This window comes from Bacillus rossius, chromosome 3, assembly GCF_032445375.1.
Source record: "Bacillus rossius redtenbacheri isolate Brsri chromosome 3, Brsri_v3, whole genome shotgun sequence".
NCBI lineage: Eukaryota > Metazoa > Arthropoda > Insecta > Phasmatodea > Bacillidae > Bacillus > Bacillus rossius.
This window is the reverse complement of record NC_086332.1, coordinates 4,286,404-4,314,145: the sequence shown is the minus strand read 5'-3', so window position 1 is coordinate 4,314,145 and position 27,742 is coordinate 4,286,404. Positions and strand designations below refer to the sequence as shown.

Here is a 27,742-nt window from a genome sequence, read left to right as displayed (position 1 = left end):
AAAACAATTCTTGTCAAATAAGGCTACAGCTGTAATTCACACTGTGACCATAGTTTCTGTTTACCAAGTGCAACAAAGGGGGGCAGCAAAACGTGCAAAAAACTAAAGCTCATGTATATGCAAACTTATGCCCTATTAAAGTAATGAAACATGATTTTTAAAAAATACCCACCTGGGGACTTAAGTCTTACATGTGTGCAATCAATAGCACCAATTACTTTTGGAAACTGGGCCATTTTTCGTAGAAATTTGTCTGAGCATTTCTTATTTCTTGCTCAGTCGATGGCATCCTAATATATGCATGTCTCAATGAAGCAATTCCAAATGTCACTTGTTTAATTATTCTACAAGCTGTTGCTTTACTGACACCTACAAAATCTCCAACACTGTATAGCATTGTTCCCAGGGCATAAAACCGCAGTGTCAGCAACAGTTTGTTCAGTGGCGAGACTGCATGATTTCTGGGGGAAATAAAAGCAACAAGATGACAAACTGTTGTTTTCATGTAGGTTAGGACACTGGGGTAGGCATACAAAAAGGCACTTTGAGAATTCAGAACAGCCAAAATAAAGCACATTCTGAATGTAATTTACAAAATAAAAGCAGGAATATTTTATTGAAGCGATGTTGACAATGCAAAAACATTATGCACATTTTATGGTCCGATATAACCTATAAACCTATCAGTTTCATTCAATTTTACAGAATATATAGCATAAGCATACATTTGTAATGTAAAAACAAATGCATTTTTTTTGGTAAAAGCAATCAATCACCTCTCTGTTCGCGATCTAATCAGTGGTCAAACTCTTCCAAGTGCAGAACTGTATCATTACTTAGCCTTAATCTCGCTGAAAACTCTTTATCGTTCCATTGGTTCAAATGGTCTGTTCTTTCTCTAAATATACGTGGACCTCTTGCTAAAGCATTGATTACTTCAATGATCTCTTCATCGTCGTCATCGTCTCCAAAAGTCTCACAAACATTATTGACGACATCGACGAATCCTGCTTTGGCCAATTAGATAAACGAGGGAAGAAAATTACAGTCCATGCACCATGTTTTGGCAAATGAACACAATTCAACACATTGCAATAAACGCGCCACGATGTGGCGCACAGATCATATAGTTATCTGCCGGGTAGCGATTTACCCAGAGCTTCAACCTCCCGGTAAAATCGACAATTATTTATCTTCCGGGTACGCCTACTCATAGATGGTAAGACGCATTTTGTCATTTGCCAAGGAGATAAATTTTACCCGGACCTTGCCAAGGGATGGTAAGACCGGCCCTAAATAAAGCAGCATTTACCCTAAACATAAATCACAACCAAAAAAATCTTTTTAATGTTTGTTAATTCAAGGAATGTCATAATTCTATACAAAGATTGTATTTACGAAAATGCATAGATCAGAGAAAAAAAATTTAATTTGTTTGATCGTAGATCTCTTATTGAATCACTTTTAAAGCTGTAAAGGCTTGCAGATTTATTTTCTTGGTTCTGAATACTATCTGTTTTCAGACAAAATTATTGCAAATTATTTTATCGTAAAAATGTAATATACACATGTTACACTATTTTGGTGGAATAAGTAATAAGTATTACAAAATTTAATTTGTAAAAAAAAAAATAACATCAAAATCTGCTGTTTTAAAAACAAAATTGAACAAAAATAAAACCATAAATTCTTGTCTCCAGCAACTGCTCATAGAAACGAGATGTCTATGCTCCGACCTACACTGCATCGCGGAGACCGGCTGTGACATGGGCCACGACTGCCCTAGCTAGGGCACGCCGCGGTGTCGAGCCGCGAGATCACGGTGAGACACTCAACATTACAAAGGCTGAGGCAGAAAACACATGATAGGTTCCATCTATCCTCTCTCGTCCCAAATTATAAAAGTTGGCACGATGTGAATGTTTCTTTGCATGGACTCGTCGACTACGCAGTTATTGTTAGTGCAAGTGGGTAAGTGTTAAATAAAAATATAAATAAGAACCTGTAACAACTGTGCCCTGTCTGTAAAACTTGTCCCCTTAACAAATGCTAGAGAATTTCTCTTTAAGTACTAAAGACTAATTTACACCAAGTATTGTAAAATTTAGAAAGAATAACATAAAGTTACTATACAAACTATGAACCAAACTATTAAATATATTCATTACTAAGCTCAGTTAAATTCAGTGGTGAACATCAAACAAATTATATTTAAGAAAAGTTATAACAGTGGCATGCCTTCAAGTATCCAACTTCGACACAGACTCAAAAGTCAGCATGTGCCTAAAAATATATATCAATAATCCAGTAATTAATTCTTCTTCTTCCTCTTTCTGCTACTCCTAGAAATTTTGGGAGACAGTTTCTTCAGCTTGGTCACTGCCAGTAGCAGACTGATGAAGTTCACAACGTAAGTGGATATGCACACCACACAGAGGTCTTGCAGGACCACAAACAGAATGTATGCCAGGTAAACAGAAGTCACGTTGGACAGGGCAGTCAGTGCCACAAGTACTTTGGTCCATGTGGTGCTGTTCACACAACCTGCAAACACACGCCAGGTAACACGTCTCAAGTCACGCAATCATTGTGTCATTTCATGTTGCCTGAAGTCACTGTAAAGTTTATGCAATGACGTGGCTTTTTATATATATATATTGCTATATATATTTATAAAATTACTGAAATTTATCACAAAAATAAACAATAAAAGGTAGGGTAAAAAAATGCACTGCTATCCAAAGAATTGCTTTAGTCTATTGTATGCCAAAAAATGTGGGCTTTGAATCACTTTACTTACATAAGGCAACATGCTTGCCTACTGTAACATAGTCCTGGTTTGTGTTCTTTGCTGTATGCTATATTCTACAAGGAAAGTCAAAATTGGACAAAATTGCTGAAACAATGCCACCATGACAATAATATTGAAGCATATGTCACGAAGAGGGTGTATTTGTGGTAGTGAGGCGGGATGACAGGTGCGACAATCGCTGGCGTTTCTAGCGCGGTAATGCCTCTAAGTGAACAGTCTTCTTGTCGTTTATGTGGCAAACACAAGATAACAGTGGTAAATATTATAAATCATATGATGGAGAAGTGAAGATAAATATTTAGTGCAAGTTCTTTGAGTGCTTTCAAGAATCTGTAACTGATGTTTCATGCATTAAAATTATTCTGAAAAAACAGTGTTTTAGCCTTTTTAACTCTTATAAAAATACAGTTTATTAACGAAATACTGAAACATAACTACTCATCTGCCTTCAGCGTATTCGTTAATGCTTTTGGTAAACAGACCCCACTCGGATACCTTGAACAGTTTTGGAATAATGTGATTTTTTTTTCTGAAGCTCTGCATACCGTATGTGTAGCCAGGTAGGCGGGGTCCTTAACAACGTTAGTTAAAACCTTTTCCAATAAAATAATACGTTTTGTGTTATAAAGTTCTTCAATGTAGACAAAATTTTTTTCAATCTCCCACGAACAATAACTAATCCAATACCAGGTTCTTAACAATAGGACATAAAATTAAATGTCAAATACTATAGATTCCTATAAATTGTAAGATTTCCAAATTTTTCCATGCATTTTACAAAACCTTTGCAATAAATGCCGGCCAGTCAGTTTTCGTGCAACACTTGTACTAAAGTGTACTTACTCAGCACTATGAGAATAGCGTAGAAAACTATTCCCATCAGGCTGTTGGGCTGATTTAGGACAGAGTCTTCTCCCACAAGATGCGTCACTAGCCCGAATCCTTTGCCGTACCTGGGTCAGTTAAAAACAGAGAAACAGAACAAACCATATATTAATATATAATGTAAAAAAACCAGCCAGATTAATCAGAACATGAATACAGTATTTGGATGAGTACATACAATTAATATTATTCAGGCACCAAATTCATTCAATACAGTTCAATGAAAAGATCTTACTAAACAGCAACTGTTCAAACAAAATAAGCGTGGACAAGTTTTCAGTTAAAATATTGTTTTTTAACAAAAATAACTCACCCAACATTTTGAATGGAAGTTTTTTTTTAATTCTGTTCACAATGCTGTCTAGTTCTCTTTTCAATTAAAAACCATGTAAAACTAACTTTGCAACAAAAAGGCAAGCAAGTTATGCAACAAGCTGCCTCACATTTACAAGCAATATGCTTATCAAATTCACAATTCGTAAACAATCAAACTTAAAACTTTCAAATTGGCCATTCTTTAAATTTTGTTAATGAATATTATTGTCAGTGAAAATACAAACAGGTTATTGTAATTTTTGTTTTGTTTTCCTTCCTTTTTTTATTCTTTTTAATGTACAGATGACTGACCAGCAACTCTCGCTGCAAGACCATTGGCTGTTTCAAATAATGGAAGATTAGAAGAAATATTTGTATGTATGGCTAGTTCAATATATTTGTACAGACACACAAAACTATGTAATTAATGACTGCAATAAACTAAACTTAAAAAAGTGCTAATATGGGTAACAAAACCACCAACAAAAAAAAATTCAATTATTTACGCAAAGAAACAATTACATACTTGGCATACATTAAAATTCTACAACAGGATGACCACTTGCTTTTCCCGATCATTAAAAAATTGCCGCCATTAAACTCGAAGTAGCTTTGGAATAAAAACCTAAATGTCTTAAACATTCTGTCAATGTCATTGTAATAAACAATCGAGCAATTACCACCGACTCCCACATACAAGGTTGGTTTATTACTACCAAATATTGTAATACGGACAATACGGGAAACTGGCAAGAAATACACGGGACAAGTGATGCCAGCGAACCTGGCTGTGTGGGGTGGACCTACATTTTAAAGTACATGAGACTAGTTTACAGTTGTGGCATCTAGCAGCGTGGAGTGGAAAATAGCTCGGAAGCAATGCAGTAAATTGCCTCGCGCTTCGCCAATGCTAATTGGCCAGAGTTTCCGATAGTGTCCTATTACGATAATTGTTACTACCTAAATGAGGTGTCCACTTGCGCTGTACGGATGATGAGAATGACTCTTGGTGCTCAAGTGAAAATAATGCTGGATGCTGGTACACAGAAGTCAAACCAGATGAAAACATTTTAGAGTTGAAAAATTATTTGTAGGTTACAATTTATATTGTTTATTTGATGGCTCAAACATAGATACATAAATAAATATAATTTATGTAATTTTTTTTCCTCTGTATTGAGGAATTGAACATACTTGAATACTTTGTTTTCGACTGAATAAAAACTATTATTTTATTCTCATAAATATTTTTTAAAAAATGTGAGTTTTTCAGTTACGTGCCAGAGATGTGTAAAGATCTATCCTCGATAATGAGTACATTCATATTCTCATGTTGCAAATAAATATATACTACTAAACTTAGACATGAAATTTATCATAGAATTCTTAAAAATAATGCTTATAATACCTGTAATTTATTAAACAGGAAAACTGTGTTGGAACAATCATGGCATCAATTATATTTAACATTTTGTTGGTTCTCTAAAGCATTACAAATGTGTTGTCTTTTAAAGGTACATTTATTTGACTGTGGCAGTAAGTGGGGAGGTAATTCATTTTTCTGTTAGTGAATGTGCATTTTATAATGGTAGTTTTACTGAGGTTTTACAAAGTGTAACCATGTGAATTGATGTAATTAACTGTGACTTCCACAAACCTCGGCATTCCATGGGCTACCCATGGACTGATGAAGGTTAGTTAGGTCCAGTTTGGGTAAATGTGGAGGTTATAGACTCTTTCGGGAAATAAATTCAAAATTGTATTTTTAAGGACAACCGAATCTGATGATACTTTATTATCCCACAAAAGAGTGTTTTATTCCTTTCCAAATGGAATCTTAGGAGGGCTACGAAAACTAGGGAAATCATGGAGTAAAAATCATATAAAACAAAAAAAATGTGTTACCTAATGAAAATATTTACAAAATGAAATAAGTAAGAAATGTAAATTAAAAAAGTATCTGAAAATAATGTATAAGTACTAATCGCAATGATAAAGTTGCTGTCAGGTGGTGGGTGTGGCTGCTACATGTAAACAGGAATGGCCATTGCGATTTCTTCGCTCGTACTCAGAGAAACAAAATGACATATTTGCGATGGTACCATTTAATAATGGCCTTCTTTAATCCTACTTAAAATTACTTTTTGAATTAATTTTTCTATCTAAGTGAGCAATTTTAAGAATATTCCATTTATATTTACTAAAATTTAATATCGTAAATCACAGAATTTTACTTGATTTCATTGCACTTCACAACTAGTGAGTTTTCTTTTTTAATTCAGTTAGAATTAAAAAAAAATATTTAGTAAACTTTCCAATTATTTATTTATGTTTTAAGAATCTATAAAGTTGAACTTAAAAAATTATTAAGCTTAAAAACTTTTATGCAAAAAAAAGAGTTTCATATTCAATTATGAAAATTGAGTTTTTGTGTTTGGCTAATGTTTCTGAATAATCCATTAAATCCCACGTTTTTAATTTCATTGCTCAGACTAAATTTCTCACCCATTTTTAATTTTATAAAATGCACAACTGCTTTATGCAGCACGAGCTACCTGTTGCATTCATTGTTCAGTTAATTATTAAAAATAAAAAGATAAATTGCTTCAGAAAGCATTAAATGATTTTTTTTTGTTCGTTTTTTCCCATTGTTTGGAGGGTTACGTTTCGTTAGGAAAGATGTTGAGTGGGCGCCACACGGACCCGATGCGGACTCCTCTCACGGTGTGACATGACACAGCTCTTAGAGTCGGGCATGCTTACACTAGGAGATGGCAAAGGGGGCTCTTCAGGCGTCCCACACGACTGACACCTGCAGATGGTCGGCACGTGGCCAGAAAGAATTACGGAATTTCTCACGCGCTTTTGTTCTTGTTACAATTGCAGCTCTCCCCCTGTACACACCTCGTTTAACTGTTACAGAGTTCTATGGCATGAATCAATTTAGGGATTGCAAGAGCCACCCCCGTGGCTGCACCGAGTTACACACGGTCATGTTTCAAAAGTCTCGTTTAAACAGTCTGCCGCCCGAGGCCGGTCCCGAGGACATTAAGAAAGCGATTTGAATTAATAAAGGTAAACAGAATAACTTGGCCAGCGATGGCAGTCCCCGGGGTGCCGGTGCTTCGCCAGTGCTAATTGGCCAGAGTTTTCCATAATGTCCTATTACGATAATTGTTACTACCTAAATGATGAGTCCACTTGCGCCATACGGACGTTGAGAATGACTTGGTGCTCAAGTGAAAAACAATGCTGGATGCTGGTACACAGAAGTCAAACCAGATGAAAACATTTTAGAGTTGAAAAATTATTTGTAGGTTTGTATTGTTTGGTAGAAGTAGGTATCACATTTATTTCGTGACACACTTTATATTGTTTATTTGATGGCTCAAACATAGATAAATGAAGAAATATAATTTGTCTAATTTTTCATGCCAGTGTGTCCTACCTCGGCTAGCGATGATGCAAGACTAGAGCGACAGAGCGCACTCTCCCCCCACCAAGCAAACAACAGTTAAACTGATTACAATTTGTGCCATGGGTATTCAAAACGATAAAAAAAAAACCTTTATATTTAAAAAAATTTAATAATGAACATAAAGTAGTTTAGTAATTAGGATTCAAAATATGTATTCTCAATTTTGGCCCACTTTGTGTCCGCTCAAGATCGTCCTGCTACATCTTTGTTAAATGTTTATATGTATAACTATTTAAATTCTGTGTATAGGTGCTTCAAGCCAGTCTGCTGAAAACATAGAACCTTGGGGATCAAACTAAATCATTACAAAAGGCCTATGTAGCACTGAATGGTCGAATGTCTTCCAGAGTTGTGGCTCAACTGTTTGAACATACACACATCACATGGCGTTCATGTACTACGGTGGTTCAAATGCCTAAAAAGGATCGGTGAAGGTCGGGTAGTGAGCGGAGTCCTACCAGGCTCTCAGGGGCAAAGCCCTGTTCGACATCAGTTTAAAATCATAGGAGGAAGGATAGCTGGAATGTAAAAATGCCCTTGTATATGATCTTCAGCCAAGATCAAAAAAACAAAAACAAAAATTATTTTTTTCTCAAAAAAAAGTTCTAACTCAAACTATAACAACTGAAAATCTTAGGCTATTGGAATCCAAATGTATTCTTAAGGAACTAACAAATGCTCATCATTTGTGGCAATGAAATTACTACAACCAAAAACAATTGTAATTTTATTTTTACTGAGTAACAAGCATTTAGGTAATTTTCTGGCGTAGCAACGTTTCCGTGACAAAAATTCTTAACATGGTATTTTTTTAATGTACTTCTTGTCATGAAAAATTACAATAAGTAGCTATTTTAACGTCGCAAACTTAACGAAACCAAACATTTTTTCACTAATAATTACTAATAATAGCGTAGCCAAGGCTGTTTTCAAAAAGACAAGGGTTTTTAATGTCAGTACGTATTTATGTAATTATGCACAATTAGGGTTGAAAAGTCTTGGCCCCGGCCGTAACGCACTGACATTAAATGTTGCTGTCTTTTTAAAAATTGCCTCAGCTACATATATTCCTAAGGATATCTTGAGAATACAGGATCACATGCAGCAAGTATCAAGTTATCAGTAGGGCAACAACAACAATCCAGCCAATCTCTCGTGGAAAACAGTCTCGGCTATGTTGATAAAACACAAAAAGGCAAAAAAATGTGACTGCTGTATCACTGCACAGGCTACCTACTGACATCGTCCGGGGCTACGCCCAGCTCGATATGCCATCACACCCCGCCACTCCACTCCTTCCCTGGCGTTTGAATCTCCCGCCGACATGTGTATGTGTGCGTGTGAGGGCGCCGCGAACCACAGGAAGAGGGCGCAGTAGAATCAGTGCTTCATACCCTTAAATTATTAGTAATTGGATGTTTGTAATTCGCTTTCCTTTTTAACCCCTGTTATTTTTATAATATTTGTCATTTCAATAATTAACGTAAATTTTAAGTGTCTTGATGACGTATCCTGCAGGCCGCCAGAGACGTAGACTTGCCGAGGCCATAATGCAAAACCGATCTTCACCTTTTATTTAGAACTGCATAATAAATTTCTAATGTAATTCTTATATTTTATAATTCTATGTAAGAGATTAAAAAATAGCTTTTAGGGTTTTCTTGAGTAAGCCTCGGCGCAATACGGCCCGAATAACGGTACCATCCGTTTTGGCGCTGCGTCATTGTCTAGCCACCCCGACGGCCATTGCTCATCCCAGTCGATCTCTAGCGCTCACCGAGGTAGGAAGCACGCCGCACTCCGGGTTCTTCAACTTTGATATTCATCTGATCCGGTAATTCTGTCGACTAGTAAGTACTCTAAAACGCTTTCGTGTATCCCCGGGGCCTACCTCGGGAGCCGACTGTTTGATTAATATCTGTTAACTCCGGTAACGGGACTTTAAACTTTCGCGAACAATCTAGCACGGCCACGTGGTGGCCGGCCTCACCTAAGCCTATTGCGCCGTAAGGCTTTTGACTGTTAAACGACGAGACTAGGAGTATGTAAAGAGTTATCGTGCCGATGTGTATGCAAGGCCAATAAAAACCCGGGCCCGTATCTTGTGTTGTGATTGACCACGTGTGTGTTACCCGAGTACCTAAGGGCGTGTGGGACGCCCTGAGAGCCCACGGTAGGGATTAAAGCGTGCCCGACGCTGAGAGCGGGCTGTAGGTCTGGTTATTGCATAGGCAGTATTCGGGGGAAACGGGTCACGTCTCCACACGGGCGACGTCACGCCCTGGGATAGGAGTCTTGCCGGGTCCACGTGCCCCTACACGTGGTGGCGCCCATTAAATTACAGCCTAACATCCGAACAACAACCCCCGGCCACGTCACTACTGTAACCTATAAATGGTAATTTCTAAGAAACCAGATGGAATTTGGAAACACCGTTTCCAGGCTAAATAGAGGAACATCTATAGTGTTCCAAAACACATCATTTGGAATTTTATAATTTTTTTTCATGGAAAAGCTGAGACCCTTACAATTTACCCAAATGTTCATTATTAATCACCTGGTATGTTTTCTAATCATTCTCTAAGATGGTTTTGTGATACCTCAAGAAGTTACCCGTTTCAATGACTGATCATGTTAGATTAGGAACATAAAAAAGTAGCGTAAAATCAGAACGGTTGGTTAAGTTAATGCTTAAAAACAATTGAAATTGTGTGAACCTGTCTAGGTTAGCTACATTGGAATTATACTATAAAACAGATGGGCAGTTGGTTTGGTTAAATTAACTACATTTAAAATTGTAATAAATTCTTAACTAACCATTGGAATGATTTTATAATATTTTACATGTAACTAACCTAACCAACCATCCACAATATTTAAAATTATTTTTAATATCAAAAAACTAACTCAACCAAACATTTACACTATTTTAAAGTAACCCAGCTGAGGCAATTCTGGAGGAGAGACATTTTCCCAACCAAAATAATTATTTTTAACTTCCTGGCATGTTTTACAATCATTCTTTACAAAGGTATTGTGATAATAGTTCAAGTAATTTACTAGTTATTTATTATTTTAATGAGTGGTTATGTTACACATTACAAATACTGTTGTGATATTGTGAGCATGATTGGTTAGGTTAGGCATGCTACATTTAAATGAGTGTAGAAATTTGGTTAGGTGTTTGCTGCACTAAAACTACTGTAAAATTGTTCGAACTGCTAGGTATTACCTGTATAAAATGTGGCTAACTTAACCAAATCCAACTGGTCTTACTATTTAACAGTATTTTTAATGTAGCTTGCCAACCAATAACACAATTTGAAAACACATCTAAAGACGGTAATCTAACCAACCGTTCACACAATTTTAAAGTTTTAAACGTCTCTAACCTAACCTAACCTAACCAAATGGCCACACCATTATAAAGTATTTTTTAATGTACCTAACCCAACAATTCTATAAAATTGTCAATAACTAGTGAACTACTTCAAGTATCACAACACCCTCTTAGATAATGATTGGGAAATATGCCAGAAAGTAAAATTAATCCTTTTGGAATTTTTATTAAAATTTTTACAAAAAAAAGGGTAAAAGTTTTGTATTGTGTATCCAAACCTATCCTTTGATCCCATAGGTGGATTTAGAAGATGAGGCATGGAGGCATATGCCCCCCCCCCCCCTTCACACCTCAAGGGTCAAATATGCACTCGATAATACAACTTCTTAAGTAATATACGGGTAATAAACTAGGTCCAGAAGTCAATCCTGAGTCTGCGAGTCTGCCCCTGCTTAATCCTAAGGACATGATCCTGAATACATTGATCCTATGTTGCATGTCCGTTTTAATTTAGTACATCTAAAGATCCTGGATACAACAAAAATTGTGATGTAACAATGAATTATAATCATATTATCAGATCAAATAAAAATCTGAATATTAATTTTTTATTTACTTCCTAGCATGGTTTTTGTTGTTAATAACTAGTTATGGCCAGGATTTTTTAATATACTGAATTAAAACAGCAAGTATCATGCACCACAGGATCATCATACATGATCATGCCATCAGGATTAAGGAATAAACTTAGTTTTAACTTTTTTCTCTTACACACAAAAATACAACTATCAAAAATTTATTCTGATTTTTTTCTTTTAATTTTTATTTTTGAGAAGAGCAATTACTTAATCTAGCAAATTACCAACATTTACTATGAAAAGCATTATGACTAACAATAATTGTTTTAAACCATTTGCTATACAGTATACAGTATACAAAACTATAATAACTACTCACTCAGACAAAAATACTTTAGAACAACTAATGTAGTCACTAATGTCACAAAGAGCTTGATAATCAGGATCATGTTCTTTATTTAATTCGATGGAATATGCGTATAAAGACAAAACCAAACCAACAAAACTTGAGACAATAGAACAAGTGTTTATTATTGTTACTGCCTTCATTATCGTTCAGATTTACCAAACACAAGCCAAAGTTCAAACTTTTGCGCTTCCCAGCAACATCCTCGAAAATTTCAGAGACTAAGAACGTAATATAGATAATCATCCATTACGTAATTTGTAAATAAAAAGTCTTCAGTGTTTAGTTCGACCGTTTTTCTTCGTATGAAAATTCCTAAAAGTGTGGTGAGTGATTTATTTTATCACTTAATTTTAATAAAAAAAAAAATAACATTAGAGGTTTTTTAATTTTGTATTTTTGTCATTAGTTTATATGTTTTGTTCTTTTAGGAGAAGTTGGGATGTGTTCGGGACAACACATGATTTTTAAGGCTTAGGTTTAGGTGTTCAATATGTTATGCATGTACCCTAACCATATTTCAAGTGCACCATAGGACACTGCCTATCCCTTATTTTAAGGCAACGTATTTTAGTGTGCTACTCATTGCCCTTCTGCTGCTCAAATTCCGCGCATGTGCAGAGGTAATTTTTTCGTTGATTTGCTATTCGGTTTGAAAACTTTTGGAATACGAACTGCGAGTTAGGTTACAGTTAAATCCCAACAAGGTACTGCATATTTTCTACGTTACCTGTAGTCTTAGAATACCATCCATAAATAGTGACATCGACCCAAGTGTCGCCTCGGCTCCTTCAGGCCGTTATGCCTCGTCAACGTCCTCTCTTGCATTGCTAGTGCAACCTAAGTGCATTGCTACAAGCAGGGATGCACCCGTGTGCGCCCTGGTACGTCAGCAGACGTCACAGTGTATAAATAGTTATGTTTTTATGCATTTTCTTTAAGTAACCACGAGCCTCCACGAGTGTGTGTAAATGTTGTGTAAATACTTCTTTTGTATTAATTCTTTAACTCATTCAAGTGCTGTGTCATTATCATGTAGATCGGCAAGCCTGGCCCACCGCGCGAGTTGCGTCTTCCCCGCCGGCCCGTTTCCCCTTCCTCCCCTCCACAGACGCACGGGCGGGCGGCGGAGTGTCAGTCAGTTGCCTACTGGGAGTCGCACGGAGTGGACCTGCTTCGCTCCGCTCTGCGAGAGGTAGTACGGGTTTGGGTCACAGCGTGGATGAAATGTTCGTCTACCGACGTGGTCATCCAGGCTGTGACAGGATTCCTCGCGATAAGCCTCGTTAACAAGATCGCGTCTTCGTAACTCCGCAACTCATTCCGCTCGAGACACACGCAGTGCACGTCGGGACTTTCCTACTCTCTTAATCTGTATATATCGTTATAGAGTCGTCTACGCATACATCACCAGTCGCGTACGTGCTACGAAGCATCGCTGAACTTTTCGTAACCAGTACGATTCGCTACGGGACCGCATTCGCTTTTACGCCGGTTCTCATTATGTCTCCAAGTGTTTGGTTCCGGGAGTCCGGGTCGCGGCAGTGGAGGACGCTCGTTTCGCGATGTGCCGGCCAGGCTGCGACAGGATTCTTCAAGGAATAAAAGGAGCTCGTGAAAACGGACATCATCGCATTATCCTTGTTACCATCTACCATTCCTTCCACATACGCAAGTTCCCTCCTGGCCCCTTACTTTCCGGTCCCGGCCACGTTGGCCTGAACTCACTCCCTCACCGATGAGAGATACATGGGCAAATCAGGACAGTTCACCTCATGAAATTAGGGACCATAGGCCGAGGGACATCAATAGCTTGCACTGACTATTTACAATTAGACTTGAAAAAAAAACACTGACGCAGACCGCCAATGCTCCTCTATGTCGCATAGACCGCTATGCCTCATCAACATCTCAGGAAAGCGTGTGCACCGAAAGCACTCGTGCGCGCACCGGGGTGTAAGAAGTGCAACGGGGTGAACGCCATGCAATTAGTGCCATGTTGGCGGAGAAGACTGGCCGGGTGTGGTATATCCCTCCGCCGAACTATAAGAGTGTTTGTGTATTTTTTCCACAGGAACATATTAGACTTTAATTTCATTGTTTAACATTTTATATTTTCCAAAATTATGTTTCACTGTGCGCCTTGTCCCGAACCTGGCCGGTTCAGTTTCACGCGAAAATAACACGTTTTCTGCGGGAGGGCTGGCGGGGAGGGGGGTCGCGCGTGGTGAGAGCAGCAGTATCCTTCCGGAGCTCACAGAGGCCGGCAGCCTCCGCGCATCACGGGACCAGCATTATCTTTATTTTCACTGACATGTAGTTTACCATAGTGACGTCGTACCTCCGTGCCTCTGGGTTGAAGCAAGGATCACAGCCCTGTCCGCAGCGCGCCGCGGCTTTGGGAATGACGTCACTTCCGCTCCTTGCGCGCGAGCGCAGTGCGCCGGCATCCTGGTCTCCAGTCCCGTGCGAGCCACCTTCGAGGCTAGATGCGGCCGCGAGACGCTCCATAGACTCGCTGCTATTAGCGCTTTTAGGTTCTGTCTATAGTGTGTTGTAATCTCTTTTATCGTTTTCTTTACCGTGTGTGTGAGTGTTGTTTTGTATCTGGCGTGTCCTCAGGCCAAAACACATGGTCTAACACAATTAGCCTGCATCGCACATTTCTCCAGAGCGGGAGACGTCCCTCGGCAGCTACATAGGCCGGACGGTCTACCCCTGCCTCCCTGCAGGAGGCTGCTCTACGCGAGAGAGCTGGCGCCGGGCAACACAAAAAAACGGCTGAGAGACTTCCGCCACGTCTCCACGCATTCTATGGAGGTGGGTACGCGACATTTGGTGCCCGTACGTGTGGCAAACTTCAAGTCCACAGGAGAGTGCATGCAGTGCTGGAAAAGAGTGTACAGTGAGTGATCAGACAGCGTGAAAATCCACCTGGGACAATGGATGGATTCACTTATCCACCTAGACAGTACTTCTGATCTCATGTATGCGAGGACGCAACCATTCCTTTCCCTCATTTCCAACACCTATCATTTTCACGGTTCAGCTGATAACACATCGCCGTCTCCCGTCCCACAACCGGATTATATTTTCCATCGATTCACCCCCTCCCACTTCACCGTGATAACGCACCACGGTACCCCCTCCTTTTCCACCCTTTCGCCGTTCTGCCATCGGTGATCTTCGTGGCACTCCGGCGGTTTTCGGGCGGGCGCGGTGATAGCCTGCGAACTCGGCAGCACTGCCAGTCGCGTACGATGTGCGGGTTGCCACAGGGGCCGGGCGTATAGTGCTGCCTGAATTTAGCGGGCTCGTGCACGAAGACCCACGGGAGTTTTTGCGATGGTGTGAGAGGCGTATGTTACAGTAAAGTGTGCCAGTAGAGGAGTGGACACAACGACGAGCGAACAGTTGCATGGTCGAGCTCGTGAGTGGTGGACTCTATGGGGGCGATACGATATGCATTGGCGGGAGTTCACCACGCGTCTCATGCAGCGAATTGATGACCGCCAGGCAGTCTTGAACTGCAAGGAACATTTATACAGCGAGGTGCAGAGGGACATGGAATCGGTGAAGAGATTCCTGGCGGGCAAGTTGCAGCTTTATCGTCGCATAGCCCCAGAGGAAGCGCCAGAGCAAGCTTTTCCGGACGTGACCTTGTTAGTGCGGGAAGAATTACAACCCTTCCTCAGGTCGTATTGCAACGGGTCTGTTGAAGAATATGTGCGACCGGCTGTAGCCACGGAGGGCAACCTGCATCGCCTTCTGGGGCGACAGACAATAACGACCACTCCTGGACGAGAGCCCAGACACGAGTACAAAGCGCCCGCTTTCCCAGAGGGAGACATGCAGCCCGAACATCCACGGTAGACAGTAGCACTGGCAATCGAAGGCCCACCGAGTGGAAGACGACAGCACCGCACCAGAGTGGCAGAACGCGGGGAATCAGCGGTACGGAGGCCGACCACCCCAGTGTCGCCTTGGATGCCCGCAGGACATGTTCCATTGGCATCAGGATTGCCCAAGACAACAACAACAACCGGCGGGAAACGGGCAGCTGGGGGTGTAGGACCAACAGTTCTGCCCCCCACAGAACCTAACCCCTTCCCGAAGCATGGCCGAGACACGCATAACACTGGGACAGCTCCCCACCCCAGACGACTGGCTGATGCGGGTACCCGTCACTCTGAATGGGAGACTGACGGCTGCTTTCGTAGATACAGGTGCGAGCCACGTGTTCGTGGCCCAACACTTGGTACCGCCAGCGGACGTCACACCAAGATGCTGCGCGCTGCACCTGGCCACGAGCACTGGAGTCGGGACAGCCATCGGGGACGCCATCATAATGGTGAGTGTGAGGAAGCTGGTTACACAGACAGCAGCATTTGTAGTAGAGGGACTCAAGGAGGACCTAGTGCTCGGACAGCCTTATTTGGTGGAGCATGACACAGTGATAGCGCTGGCCTCTGGGCTAGTGAATGTCGACAAACATGAGCGCCTGGCAGTGTATGCACTAGGTAGAGCACCACCTCCCCCGAGAGAGCCCACGAAGTTAGAAGATGTGGACAATGATGTACCCCCAGAGTATCAGGATACATTCAGGCGGCTCATAAGGGAAAGACAAAGCGTCTTCACCACTACCGACCCACTCAGGTGCACAACGGTGACAGAACACCGAATCCCCACTATGCACGACCAACCAGTGTATGAGGCCCCCAGGGGATATGGTTTCCGCGAGCAATGGGTGATACGTGAGCAAGTGCACGAAAGGTTGCGAGATTATGTCATTGAACCCTCCAACAGGGCATACAACTCATGCATCATTCTAGCTGCCAAGAAGGATGGGACCATGCGCTTCTGTGTGGACTTCCATCCTCTGAATAGTGTCACCATTAGTTCTCCACCACTGCAGATCAGTGTGGACGAGGCCTTGGCAGGCCTGCGCAATGCACGAGTGTTCACGACCCTTGACTTACGTACGGGCTATTGACAGGTGCCAATACACCCAGGTGACAGAGAAAAGACTGCGTTCACGGTGCCCGATGGTAGACGCTTTCAGTTCTGTGACATGCCCTTTGGGCTCAAGTGGGCCCGCGTACTGGAAGGTTACATTGGCCAGTTCGTGACAGCCTACCTCGACGATGTGATCGTGTACTCCAAGACCTGGGAGGACAATGTGCAAAACCTGTCCCTGGTCCTGGAGCGGCTTGAGATGCACCGCCTGACCTGTGCCACATAGAAGTGTCACATTGGACGGAGAGAGGTGGAGTTTTTGGGGCATGTGGTGGATGCTGAGGGTAATCGTCCGCACCCGATGCACCTGGCAAAAATTGCAGAAGCTGAACCCCCTAGAACCCGCAAGCAGTTGCAAAAGCTCTTGGGCCTCGCCAACTGGCTGCGGAACTATATCCCGCAGTTCTCCATGCTCACTGCCCCCCTGACAGATCTGTTGTCACCACGACAGCGCTACTACTGGACACCGGCTGCACAGAAGGCGCTGGACAGCTTGAAGGAGGCTTTTCTCCGATGCCACACTCTGTTATGGATAAACCCTGAGAGGATGCTGTACTTGCAGACGAATGCGAGCGCCGAGGGGGTGAGCGCGATGCTATAACAACGAGATGAAAATAGGGAAAGGTGCATAATCGACTACGCCTGTGCCAAGTTCGGCCGCGCTGAACGGAACTACCACAGCAATGAACAGGAGTGCCTGGCAGTGGTATGGGCACTGAGGAAATACCATCCCCACCTCGAGGGTAGGCAATTTGTATTGCGCACGGACAACCAATGTCTCAAGTGGCTGCGGACCCTCTAAGGGTGGAAAAGCAAACTCGTGAGGTGGGCGCTGTTTCTACAGTCATTCGACTTCGTTGTGGAGCACCTCCCAGGAGTAGAAAACGAGCCACCGGATGCCCTGTCACGGGACCCTGATGAGGGATCGTGCCTGGAGGACGAGGTATCTTGGGACGAGATACTGCCACCTGGCCGTAAGATGGATCACCACAACCCAAGGGACCCAACCTGCCGCCTGCTTGTTCTAGGTGTGGACGACGACCCGCCTCCTGCGGACCTGGTCGAGCTGAAACATCGGGTGCACGATGCCCAACGCACCTCTCAGGACGCTGAGCGCAGACGTGCGAAACAAATAGTGGAACCATGTGAGACCTGGACTACAAGGGACGGCGTGCTCTACACATGAGGAATGGGACCCGATCAGGAGTGGCGCACCTATGTCCCACCGGAGGCACGTGAAGCGGTGTTGTGCTTTATGCATGATCACGACCTGGCCGGACACCCTTGGGCGGTCCAAACATGGTGGGCGGTCGGTCAGCACTACCACTGGCCCGGCATGGCCCGGGACGTGCGGGAGTATGTGAGGACTTGTGAGATGTGTTAAGAGCGGAAAGCGTGGCGGAGCGACGGGCGGAGCAACAACAGCCTCGCATTCCCACTACCCCTTTCCAGTCCATCGCGCTGGACGTCATGGGGCCATATCCCCGCACAGCCTGGGGCAAGAGATTCCTGGTGGTAGTGACCAATCTCTTCACCCATTGGGTAGAAGCTTACCCCACCAGCAACGTTCGGGCCAACACCATTTGGACAATATTGCAAACAGAATTCTTCCCACGACCTGCTGACGGACGTCAGCCAATTCGTCGGGAGGCAGTGGCGGGAGATGTGCAAATCGTGGCACATCGAACACAGGACCACACCTGCCTACCACCCCCGAACCAACCTGACGGAGAGGTGAAACCAAGAGTTGAAAGTCCAGATGCGCATAAGGCTGGGTAGCGACCATACTAAGTGGGACGACCATCTTGCAGAGGCTCTGTTTTGCATCCGTCGCAGAACCAATGCAGGCACAGGAATGACCCTGGCAGAAATGGTCCAAGGCCACAATTTGCCCTTGCCAGGAGAATGGACAGCCCACGGGGTAGCTGATGAAGAAGAAGACCCAGAGGAGCGCCGTCAACAGCGAAAGGCAGAAATGACAACAGCACTCGAACACCAGATCGCCTATACTCGCCAGATAACACCGCAGACGACCTGAATGTTACCGGAAGTCCAGCCTGGAGAACTGTTATATGTGCGCACACAGCCTCTGTCCAGCGCACCGAAGAACTACAGTGTCGGATTGAGCCCCAGATGGTCGGGACCACACCCGATCCTTAAACGGCTAAGTAGGAGCACCTACCTAGTCCGCCTTGATGGACGGCAGGTGCAAAAAGTGCACCGAGACACCATACGGAGAACAACATTCCCAGGAGAAAATTTGGTCTCTGAAGATGTCACCCTAGTAGAAGTGGACGAAACGCCTACTTCTGACGACTCGATCACGCCCCGAGGCATGCGGAGCCTGTTCCATGCCACCCCCAGCCCAGAAACAGCAATCCTGAAAACAGAGCAGGAAGCTCGGCCACAAGTCCGAGGCGACGCCGTCGGAGACACACAACCCGGACACAGATTGGTGACGTCACCTGGATGCCCGAGGCGGGCGCCGATGCGGCGGACGAACAACCTCTTGTGACCGAACCGGATGAGGAGGAAGCAGCTGAGCCACTCTCCCCCACCCGAGGTGGATGGGGACATGGTGCCTCCCTCGCCGATGCAGAGTTCCGGGTCACAGTCGAGGAGCTGGCTGAGACGACCCCGAGACGCGACCGACGACGTCGCCGAGCCCCACGTTACTTGGCAGACTATGCCACAGGCTCGGAGCTGGACGCGCTTGTGTACGACGACCCGGCGAGTACAGGGTGAGAGAGGCGGACCTAACCCCAACGATCGCCGCGGGATAGGGCGTCCCGATCCTGCTGCCTCGGGTGGAAGCACGGATGTCCTTGACCCGGGCTTATCCAGGGGGGGGGGATCTGACGTCGTACCTCCGTGCCTCTGGGTTAAAGCCCGGATCACAGCCCCGTCCGCAGCGCGCTGCCGCTTTGGGAATGACGTCACTTCCGCTCCTTGCGCGCGAGCGCAGTGCGCCGGCGTCCTGGTCTCCAGTCCCGTGCGAGCCACCTTCGAGGCTAGACACGGCCACGAGACGCTCCATAAACTCGCCGCTATTAACACTTTTGGGTTCTGTCTATAGTGTTTTGTAATCTCATTTATCATTTTCTTTACCGTGTGCGTGAGTGTTGTTTTGTATCTGGCATGTCCGCGGGCCAAAACACGTGGACTCACACAATGAGCCTGCATCGCACATTTCTCCAGCGCGGGAGATGTCCCTCGGCAGCTACACGGGCCGGACAGTCCACCCCTGCCTCCCTGCAGGAGGCTGCTCTACACGAGAGAGCTTGTGCCAGGCTACACAAGAAAACGGCCGAGAGACGTCCGCCACATCTCCACGCATTCTACGGAGGCGGTAAGCGACAATAGTTAAGTAATTACTAAACCCTTTCCTTCAGTCCCGTGGTCGGTCTCGATTTACCGTGTGGTATGTGACTTAATTAATTAGTGCTCCAAGACGAGCGTGCAACGTCCTACGTAAGTACTGTGAGAGGACTGCGAGATGGTCCGTCGGCGCCTCACGCAATAACTTAGCCAGTCTGCTACTTAGTTTTAGCCTGCACGAGGCAGCCAGTATGCAATACGTAACCAACTTTCTAATGAATCAGTATCCGGGACAGTTTGCCGTCACCCGACCTCTGTGAAAGGCCATGGGGTACCTGACGGGCGCTACGGGTGTCGCGATGCTGTTGTTTTCCGGAGGGGCGCCAGGCTAGCGGGCTGCTAGGCCGTTGATGTTGGGTTCTTGGGTACTCTGCCCCTGTGTGCCCTGCCAGGTACACGGCTGGAATCTAACCTGAATGGTTCTCCCTTGGCTGTGAAGGCCGCTCGGCCGTGTGGAGGACGGGAGACTACGGAAAATAATTGTACACGAGTTGGTGAGAATTACATTTAATTTAAGAGCTTCACCGGGGGTCCGCGTGGGTACACAGTACGCTCTACAAGTCCGCTCCGCGGTTCAGTCCAGCTACAAAAACTCTCACCAACACTTGGCGACGTCTAGTGGTTACACAATTAACAGAAAAAACACAACACTACGCGACACTGAAATGGTTACCGCGGCAGTCTCGCGGGACGTGGGTCGATGCTCGCTGGAGACGGCCAGTGCCGAAAGTTAACGGGTGCAGGGGGGTTCGATGAGCGGGCTGCTAAGTTCGGAGAAACACTTACGTGAGTGCAGCCAGCAGGCATATGCACGGTGTCCTTAATTAAAAATACTCTTGCTGGAGTCGGCCAGTACCATAAGTTCCGTGATACGATACGCAGCGTGGAATCACAATGAAGACGGTCGAGATAGGCCTGGTTCCGCAAAATACACGCTGAGTCGACGTGGGCAGCGGTGAATTAATAAAAGGATTTAAATTTGAATATGTAGTGCAGAATAAAAATAATCAATGAAACTAACTTGAATGCTGCCCACAGACACACGTCTGTTACCGGTGCGGAGTGGTTGGAGACTGCCGAACATGGCCGCCTCGCATGGAAGAGACATTTTCTCATCTTTGTGAGCCGGCACAAAAAACTTATAATAATTTAATTTGTTATATGATCAGTAAACAGCATACTCCAGGTGTTTGATTAAAACTTTGCACCTGGTAAATAGTTGCCTAAGGCTTAACAGTTGTTTTAATTGATTTATTAATTTAAAAAGCGGCACCAAGTTGGCGACTGTAAATTTAACTACAAATTGTCTCAATGTGCACTGTTTGGGTTTGAATTCCCTTAGTTTGGCTAGACCACTATCATAGATCAATCAATCAAGGCCAGTAGCCACTGTGGCTAGTAACGAGGATTGTTTTCTGTTCCGTGCGTGCCGCGCACGCACGGAGTCTCTACGACGCACTTGTTCACTGCTTGTGATTAATTAATTTCGTCCTAGTGCATCGTTTGGGAATTGTTTTCCTTAGGCGAGCCCCCGGGGTTTCGTATCCTGATATTTAATTCAGTTAATTGGGGTCACGCCCGGGGCGCTCGCTTGACTCAATCCGGCTGGGCAAGGGGTGCGCTCCGAAAACGGGATACGGTACTGGCGGTGCGGAGCACGGGCTTAACGGCAATGGTTGGTACGACGTCAAGTTTCAGGACTCGTGTAGCGTCACCAGAGTCGCGGGCCTACACGATCCTAGCCTAGTGTAATACGCAATGTCATTGTGAAGTGTGATCTTGTCAGGGTTCGTATATATAATCATCATGTCGCATCAGAACTGAATGACCTTACCACGTATTAAAATCACGAGCCACCACTGAGAGAGTGGCTGCGCGTGTGACAATTTGTTTCAGGACAACAGTTACGGCCAGGAGGGGTGGCACCTTGTAAAGGGCTATGCCGGAATAAATTAATAAGTTGTAACCCGGTGTTTTCTTGGACTTATCAGGCGCCCCGAGTGGCCTTAACAGCTCGGGGGGCCCTGCTGCGGCGAACCTCTGCCTCCCGTCACAAGGCCGGACCTACCCCGAGATTCCAGACATTACCTATTACGCCAAAATTCACACAGAGGTAGCGGGGTTCGTGTCAACACTTTGCATGTTATGGCAGTAATGACACACACCAGATCAGTGGCAGTCTTGTTGGGTAGAAGGTGGCCAATTCCGTAAATTGCTCAACTAAATGTGGATCTATAACATAAGCCTGATTCTATATTAAATTACTAAAGAAAACTATGCTTGATGCCAGCATGTGCATGCGAGACTAATTAAATTAAGTTCTGTTCTCTGGAGTCGGCAGTGCCATAAGTGGTTAATCCCACTGGGTTTGGTCATGCGGTGAGGTGAAGTTAAGGATAGCCAGCTTATGCCCTGCACCATAAAAATGACTTGGGGATATGTGGAGAGTAATAATAAACGTTTGAAGATAGATGAAGTATACCTATTTTTCCAGAATTACAAATCAGTGAACCAAAGATGAAAGCTATGCACTAAACTGTGTGTCCACCCCGAGTCGCGGCCTGATGGAAAGTGCTGTAAGGGGGGTAATGCGAGAGAGGGAGACAGCAGCAACTCGTGCCACTTCCTACAAAAAAAATAGTGAATTATTATCGCATGTAACTTATACGCTGAACATATTTCAATTCCCTTGAATAAATTCCTTGGTTGGCAAACAAATGGATGAAGGCTTAAAAATGATGTTAAATTTAATTTAAATAATTATTTTAAAAATATGAGTTGAAATGGAGACTGTCTGTTGATTGCTGTAGCTATTCAGTTTAATACTACAAGGCTGTCTTATATTAGGAAACACACTCAGTTGGTAATATGATTTAATTAGGTCCAAAGCTGCAAAGGGAATTAAGAATGTTCATTAGACACAGTGCCCTTAAGGGGCCAACACACATGTCGTACGTCGCAATTTACCTTGTGGGTATCCCATCACCCATAGTCTCGAGGCTGAAACCCAGGTAGAACCTAGTAGATGCTGTTGTTGATTGCTAGATATTAATTGTCCAAGAGAGCACCAGGCTAGCTCAAGTATATGACCAATCATCGGCTCCAGCGGGATCCACTAAACTCGTCGGCTCTTGAATGCTGCTGGGTAGTAAAGAGAACTAAATAGGTAGTAAGATACACATTTCCTATACAACATAGGTGGCTGATTCTTAACTCTCTTGGGTTGCAAATTACTATTGAATTTAGAAAGGCTTTTTAAGAAATGTGCATTTATTTGTGCATTATAACGCATGATTAGCTTGTGCTGGCAAATACAGTTACACTTATACATGTAGCACATTACACTGATTAAAACGTAAAAATTAGCTGACTCTGACGTCGTCCCGACCATGGCCTCTAGGTCCGTGCTCCGCTAGTACCCGATCCCATTTTCGGAGCGCACCCCCAGCCCAGGGGGAATGAGTCAGGCGACCGCCTCGGGCGTACCCCAATAGACTCAAAGAAACTTAAGAGCACGGAACCCCTGGGGCTTGAACCCATAAAACAATTAAAGGAAAAGACACTAGGACACAATTATTAAATCCCAGACATTAAACAAGTGTGTTGTAGCCACTCCGTGTGAGCACCGCACACACGGAGCAGACAACGAACCTCATTAACATTCACCGCGGCTACTGGCCTTAATTAAAGTGCCCGTGACAATGATCAAGTCAGATTAGGAGAAATCCCACTAATACGGTTCACAGGGATACAATATGTTAATAAATTTTCAGTCGCCAACTTGATGCCACAATTCAAATAATTAAAAACTCTAAAACAATTGTTAAGCCTTAAGCACCCAATTACCAGGTGCTACCTTTTAATTGGGCACCTAGAATGTGTTTAGAGCTTATAATAGAGCAAATTAAATTAATGTAAGTTTTTGGCGCCGACTCACAAAGGAGGTGAAAGTTTCCCTCCCTTGCGAGGCGGCCATGTTCGGCAGTTTCCAACCACTCTGCGCCGGGTCAGGATGTGTTTCCGTGAGCAGCCCTCCACTTTGTTCCACCTATCCTTCATTCTTTAGTCGCTTTAATATTTAAACCTTTTCTTGTACATTATTGCTGCTCGCATCGACTCGGCGTGTATTTTGCGGATCCGGGCTTATCTCGACCGTTTTCTTTAGTGGTTCCGCACCGCGTCGCGGACCACACCACTTACGGCACTGGCCGACTCCAGCCAACACACTTTCGCTAGACCGTCGCGCATATGCCTGCCGGCTGCAATCTCAAGTAAGTGTAAGGTGTAAGTTAAGATCACGCTCACTGAGCCACCCTAAGACATTTCACTTTCGGTACTGGCCGTCTCCAGAGCACTCGTAACCACGCCCCGCGAGACTGCCGTGGCAAATTCATTGTGTTATTTTTGTGTCGTGTTTGTTCTGTAATCAGCGTGTGTTAATGTAACTGTACAACGGCTCTGACGCCGAACAGCGCATTCGCATAGTGTTTGTAGCGGTTCTGCCACCGCATAGAGTACGCACAGGGAGTACCGAGTACCCATGCGTACCACCAGAGAAGTCCGTTAATTAAACGCAAATCAACATAACCGGTGTCGCTTACGATTATTTCGCGCCACCCCGTCCTCCACACGGCCGAGCGGCATCACGGAAGTTCAGGTTAGAATTCAAGCCACGTACCTGGCGAGGCATGTGGGGGCAGAGTACCCACGACCCATCACCAATGACCTAGTGTTCCACTAGCCTGGCGCCCCCCGGACAACAGCAGCACTGCGACGCCCGTCAGGTACTTCCCAGGCCTTCTACAGAGGCCGGGTGACAGCAAGTTTTTCTAACAAATGTTCAATATCTGCACCTTAGTTATACGGCACACATCCAACCTAAAGTCCAGTTCTTCCCACACTTTGGTTGACTAGACCGGAGTAATGGAAGCAATAAGCCTCTTCTATTCTGTGTCTCAACTCTGGCAAATCATTAGGTAGCGGCGGAATGCAGCCACGATCTTTTATAAAACCCTAAGGAGAAAAAAATCGCATAGCATTTTGTCAGGTGAACGTGGAGACCAGCAAAAAATAGCTCTGTCGTCTCGACCATGACGGCCAATCAGATGGTCAGGGACTTCACCGTTCAACCACTCTTGTACAAAGATATTCCAATGGGGAGGGGCTCCATCCTTATTAGGTAAAGAGCCAATAACTCAACATATCCAGATAAGCAAGCGAAAAAAAAAATCAGTACTCGCGCATGATCTTATCTAAAACTGTTTGAGTTACTCTTTAATTGTGACCTTGAACCAACACTCTGCAACATATGCAGTTTATACTATTAAACTTTATAACTGGAACATTCTTTTATGGACACTGCATAAGGGAAGAAATATTGACCAAACAAAGGACATGGGATCTAGTGGGAGTGATGCACATGGATGCCTCCGGAATCACGTGACCCTTCGCATGGACCAGATGTGGTGACGGACAATGTTGTGGAGCTGTATACAGTTCGTTCCGTTAACAGTAGTCTTGAACGGGAAGCCTTTTTTTCACAGACGAGAGAGCCAAACGTCCGATCGTGCATCTTCGGTTTTTTTTGTTTATTTTATAAGGTTAGGTTAGCTACATTATAAATACTTTAAAACATTGTGGACGGTTGATTTGGTTAGGATAGCTACATTAAAGGTACTGTGAAATCATGTAAACTGTTTCCTAGCCCTGGATAGCTACATATTAAAAAGTTATTTGCTAAGCAACCATAAAATGATTTTACAGTATTTTTAATGTAGCTATACTTAACTAATATAACCAACCCTCCACAATTTTTTAAAATATTTATAGGTAATGTAGCTAACCTATCCTAATCGACCGCAAAATGTAATGCCACACCGTTTTATACAATGAGATAAAACGGGAAAAAAAGCGAACATGAACTTCGGGGAACTTCGGGTGTGGCTCTCTCGTCTGTGAAATGAAGACTTCCCGTCTTGAACAGCTCGACGCATTGCTATGTGATTTTTCTGATACGTTGTGAAATAATAATTTATAATTAACAATATAAATTCAATAATTTTAGGTGTTGTATTAAAATACGCGTTGTGTTAATACATAGTTTGTGATACGATAGGTTAGATATGACAAAATACTGGCGAGTATGAAACACTCACTCGTATTTTTTTTCTTCTTTTTCTTTAGGAGTTGAATTTCTCCCTAGCTCATTTTGTGGCACGTACTAAATATTTTAAATGGGATACATGAAGAGTTGTAAATACTTTTCGTAAAAAAATCATTCACAACATTTGTACTTTCTTACATATAGAGAGCAAATAAATGCATTTTATCGTGCAACTTTATAAAAAAAAATTAATTTTAATCATATTTGTTCTAGGAAAATGCACTTATTTCTATACATTTTCTAAATATATCGTGTTTCACAAATTTTTTAAATAAATCTTTTTTTCCGCAGCTTTTATGCAAATGGTTATTTACTTGTGTGACTATAAGAGGAGGAGGACTGTCTAGAGGAGTGTAAAATAAGGGGAGGGGGGAAATTCTTTTGGTCCGGGCACCAGGTGAGCCGGTTTAGTTTTGAGAATTTTTAATGTTAAGGTTTACCCTGATAGGAAGATGATTACAAGTCTTAACCTTACAAGTTATGGAGTGCGTACAGATTACGTTTACAGTTGTGTCTATGGTAACCTTTACACTATTTAGATTATTTTTTTTTTTTTTAGTTTGAGAAGTTGTACATTAATGGAAGGGCTTTGTTTCCCTCGACCAGAACCTGCATGTTCGCCCTTGCTGAAGTGAAAACCCGCTGCAGCCAAGGGCGTCGCCATGGGTGGTAGGGTGGGCAGTTGCCCCCCCCCCCCCCCCCCCAGGCCATTGGCTGGCCATCGGCTGGCGACGCCCTTGGCTGCAGCCGTTAACGTGAAACAAAAGAGAGGCTCCGGAACAAAGGCGTGTAGATCAAGATTCCTGCAGGTTCCATTTTGGCAAACCACTTAATGGATCAAACGTTTCAGAGGTGAAATATATAGTTAAATCAAAGCTTCAAAATTGTTTACTTTCAACATTGTTCTTGAGTCCCTCAATTAGTAATAATTTACTTTCAGGTCTACACGATTGAGCCAATTCATTCATAACGGACAAGTTACTGATTTCCATATTTCGAATAAGTAGGGACCGGAAAAATTCGCGGGTTCAATGACCTCCAGGATGAACTTCATATTTCTACGTACACTCGGTCAAATGTCACCCACCCATTGGCTGCTGTAAGACGTCCCAGCGTAGCAGCCTGTGATTCGTATAAAGCTTTGGTTGGGTGTTTCTCATTGGCCCAAAGTCCTCCAGGTGCGTTTTGAACCAATAGCAGAGGCAGCACTGAGGTATGACTATTTATATTTTAGCCTATCGCGAAATGAATTCGCGAATTTTTCAGGTCTCTACAAATAAGTAATAATATCAAAAATCCAAGACGGCGAGGTAAAAATCCCTACCATTACCTTCTCTGTAATCATACAGGCTTAAATGACTGATCCTTAAA

The 27,742-nt window shown here is 43.6% G+C and overlaps 1 protein-coding gene across 1 annotated transcript; it reads right to left on the bottom strand.

Annotated features, from left to right (window-relative positions):
• Positions 1-587: 587 nt before the first annotated feature.
• Positions 588-12,101, bottom strand: LOC134530118 (vitamin K epoxide reductase complex subunit 1). Its single transcript, XM_063364723.1, has 3 exons — positions 11,788-12,101; positions 3,656-3,765; positions 588-2,544 (listed from the first exon to the last, which is right to left on the bottom strand). Exons 1-3 carry the CDS (start codon positions 11,955-11,957, stop codon positions 2,312-2,314), a joined length of 513 nt encoding a protein of 170 aa, XP_063220793.1. The 5' UTR covers positions 11,958-12,101; the 3' UTR covers positions 588-2,311.
• Positions 12,102-27,742: the final 15,641 nt, after the last annotated feature.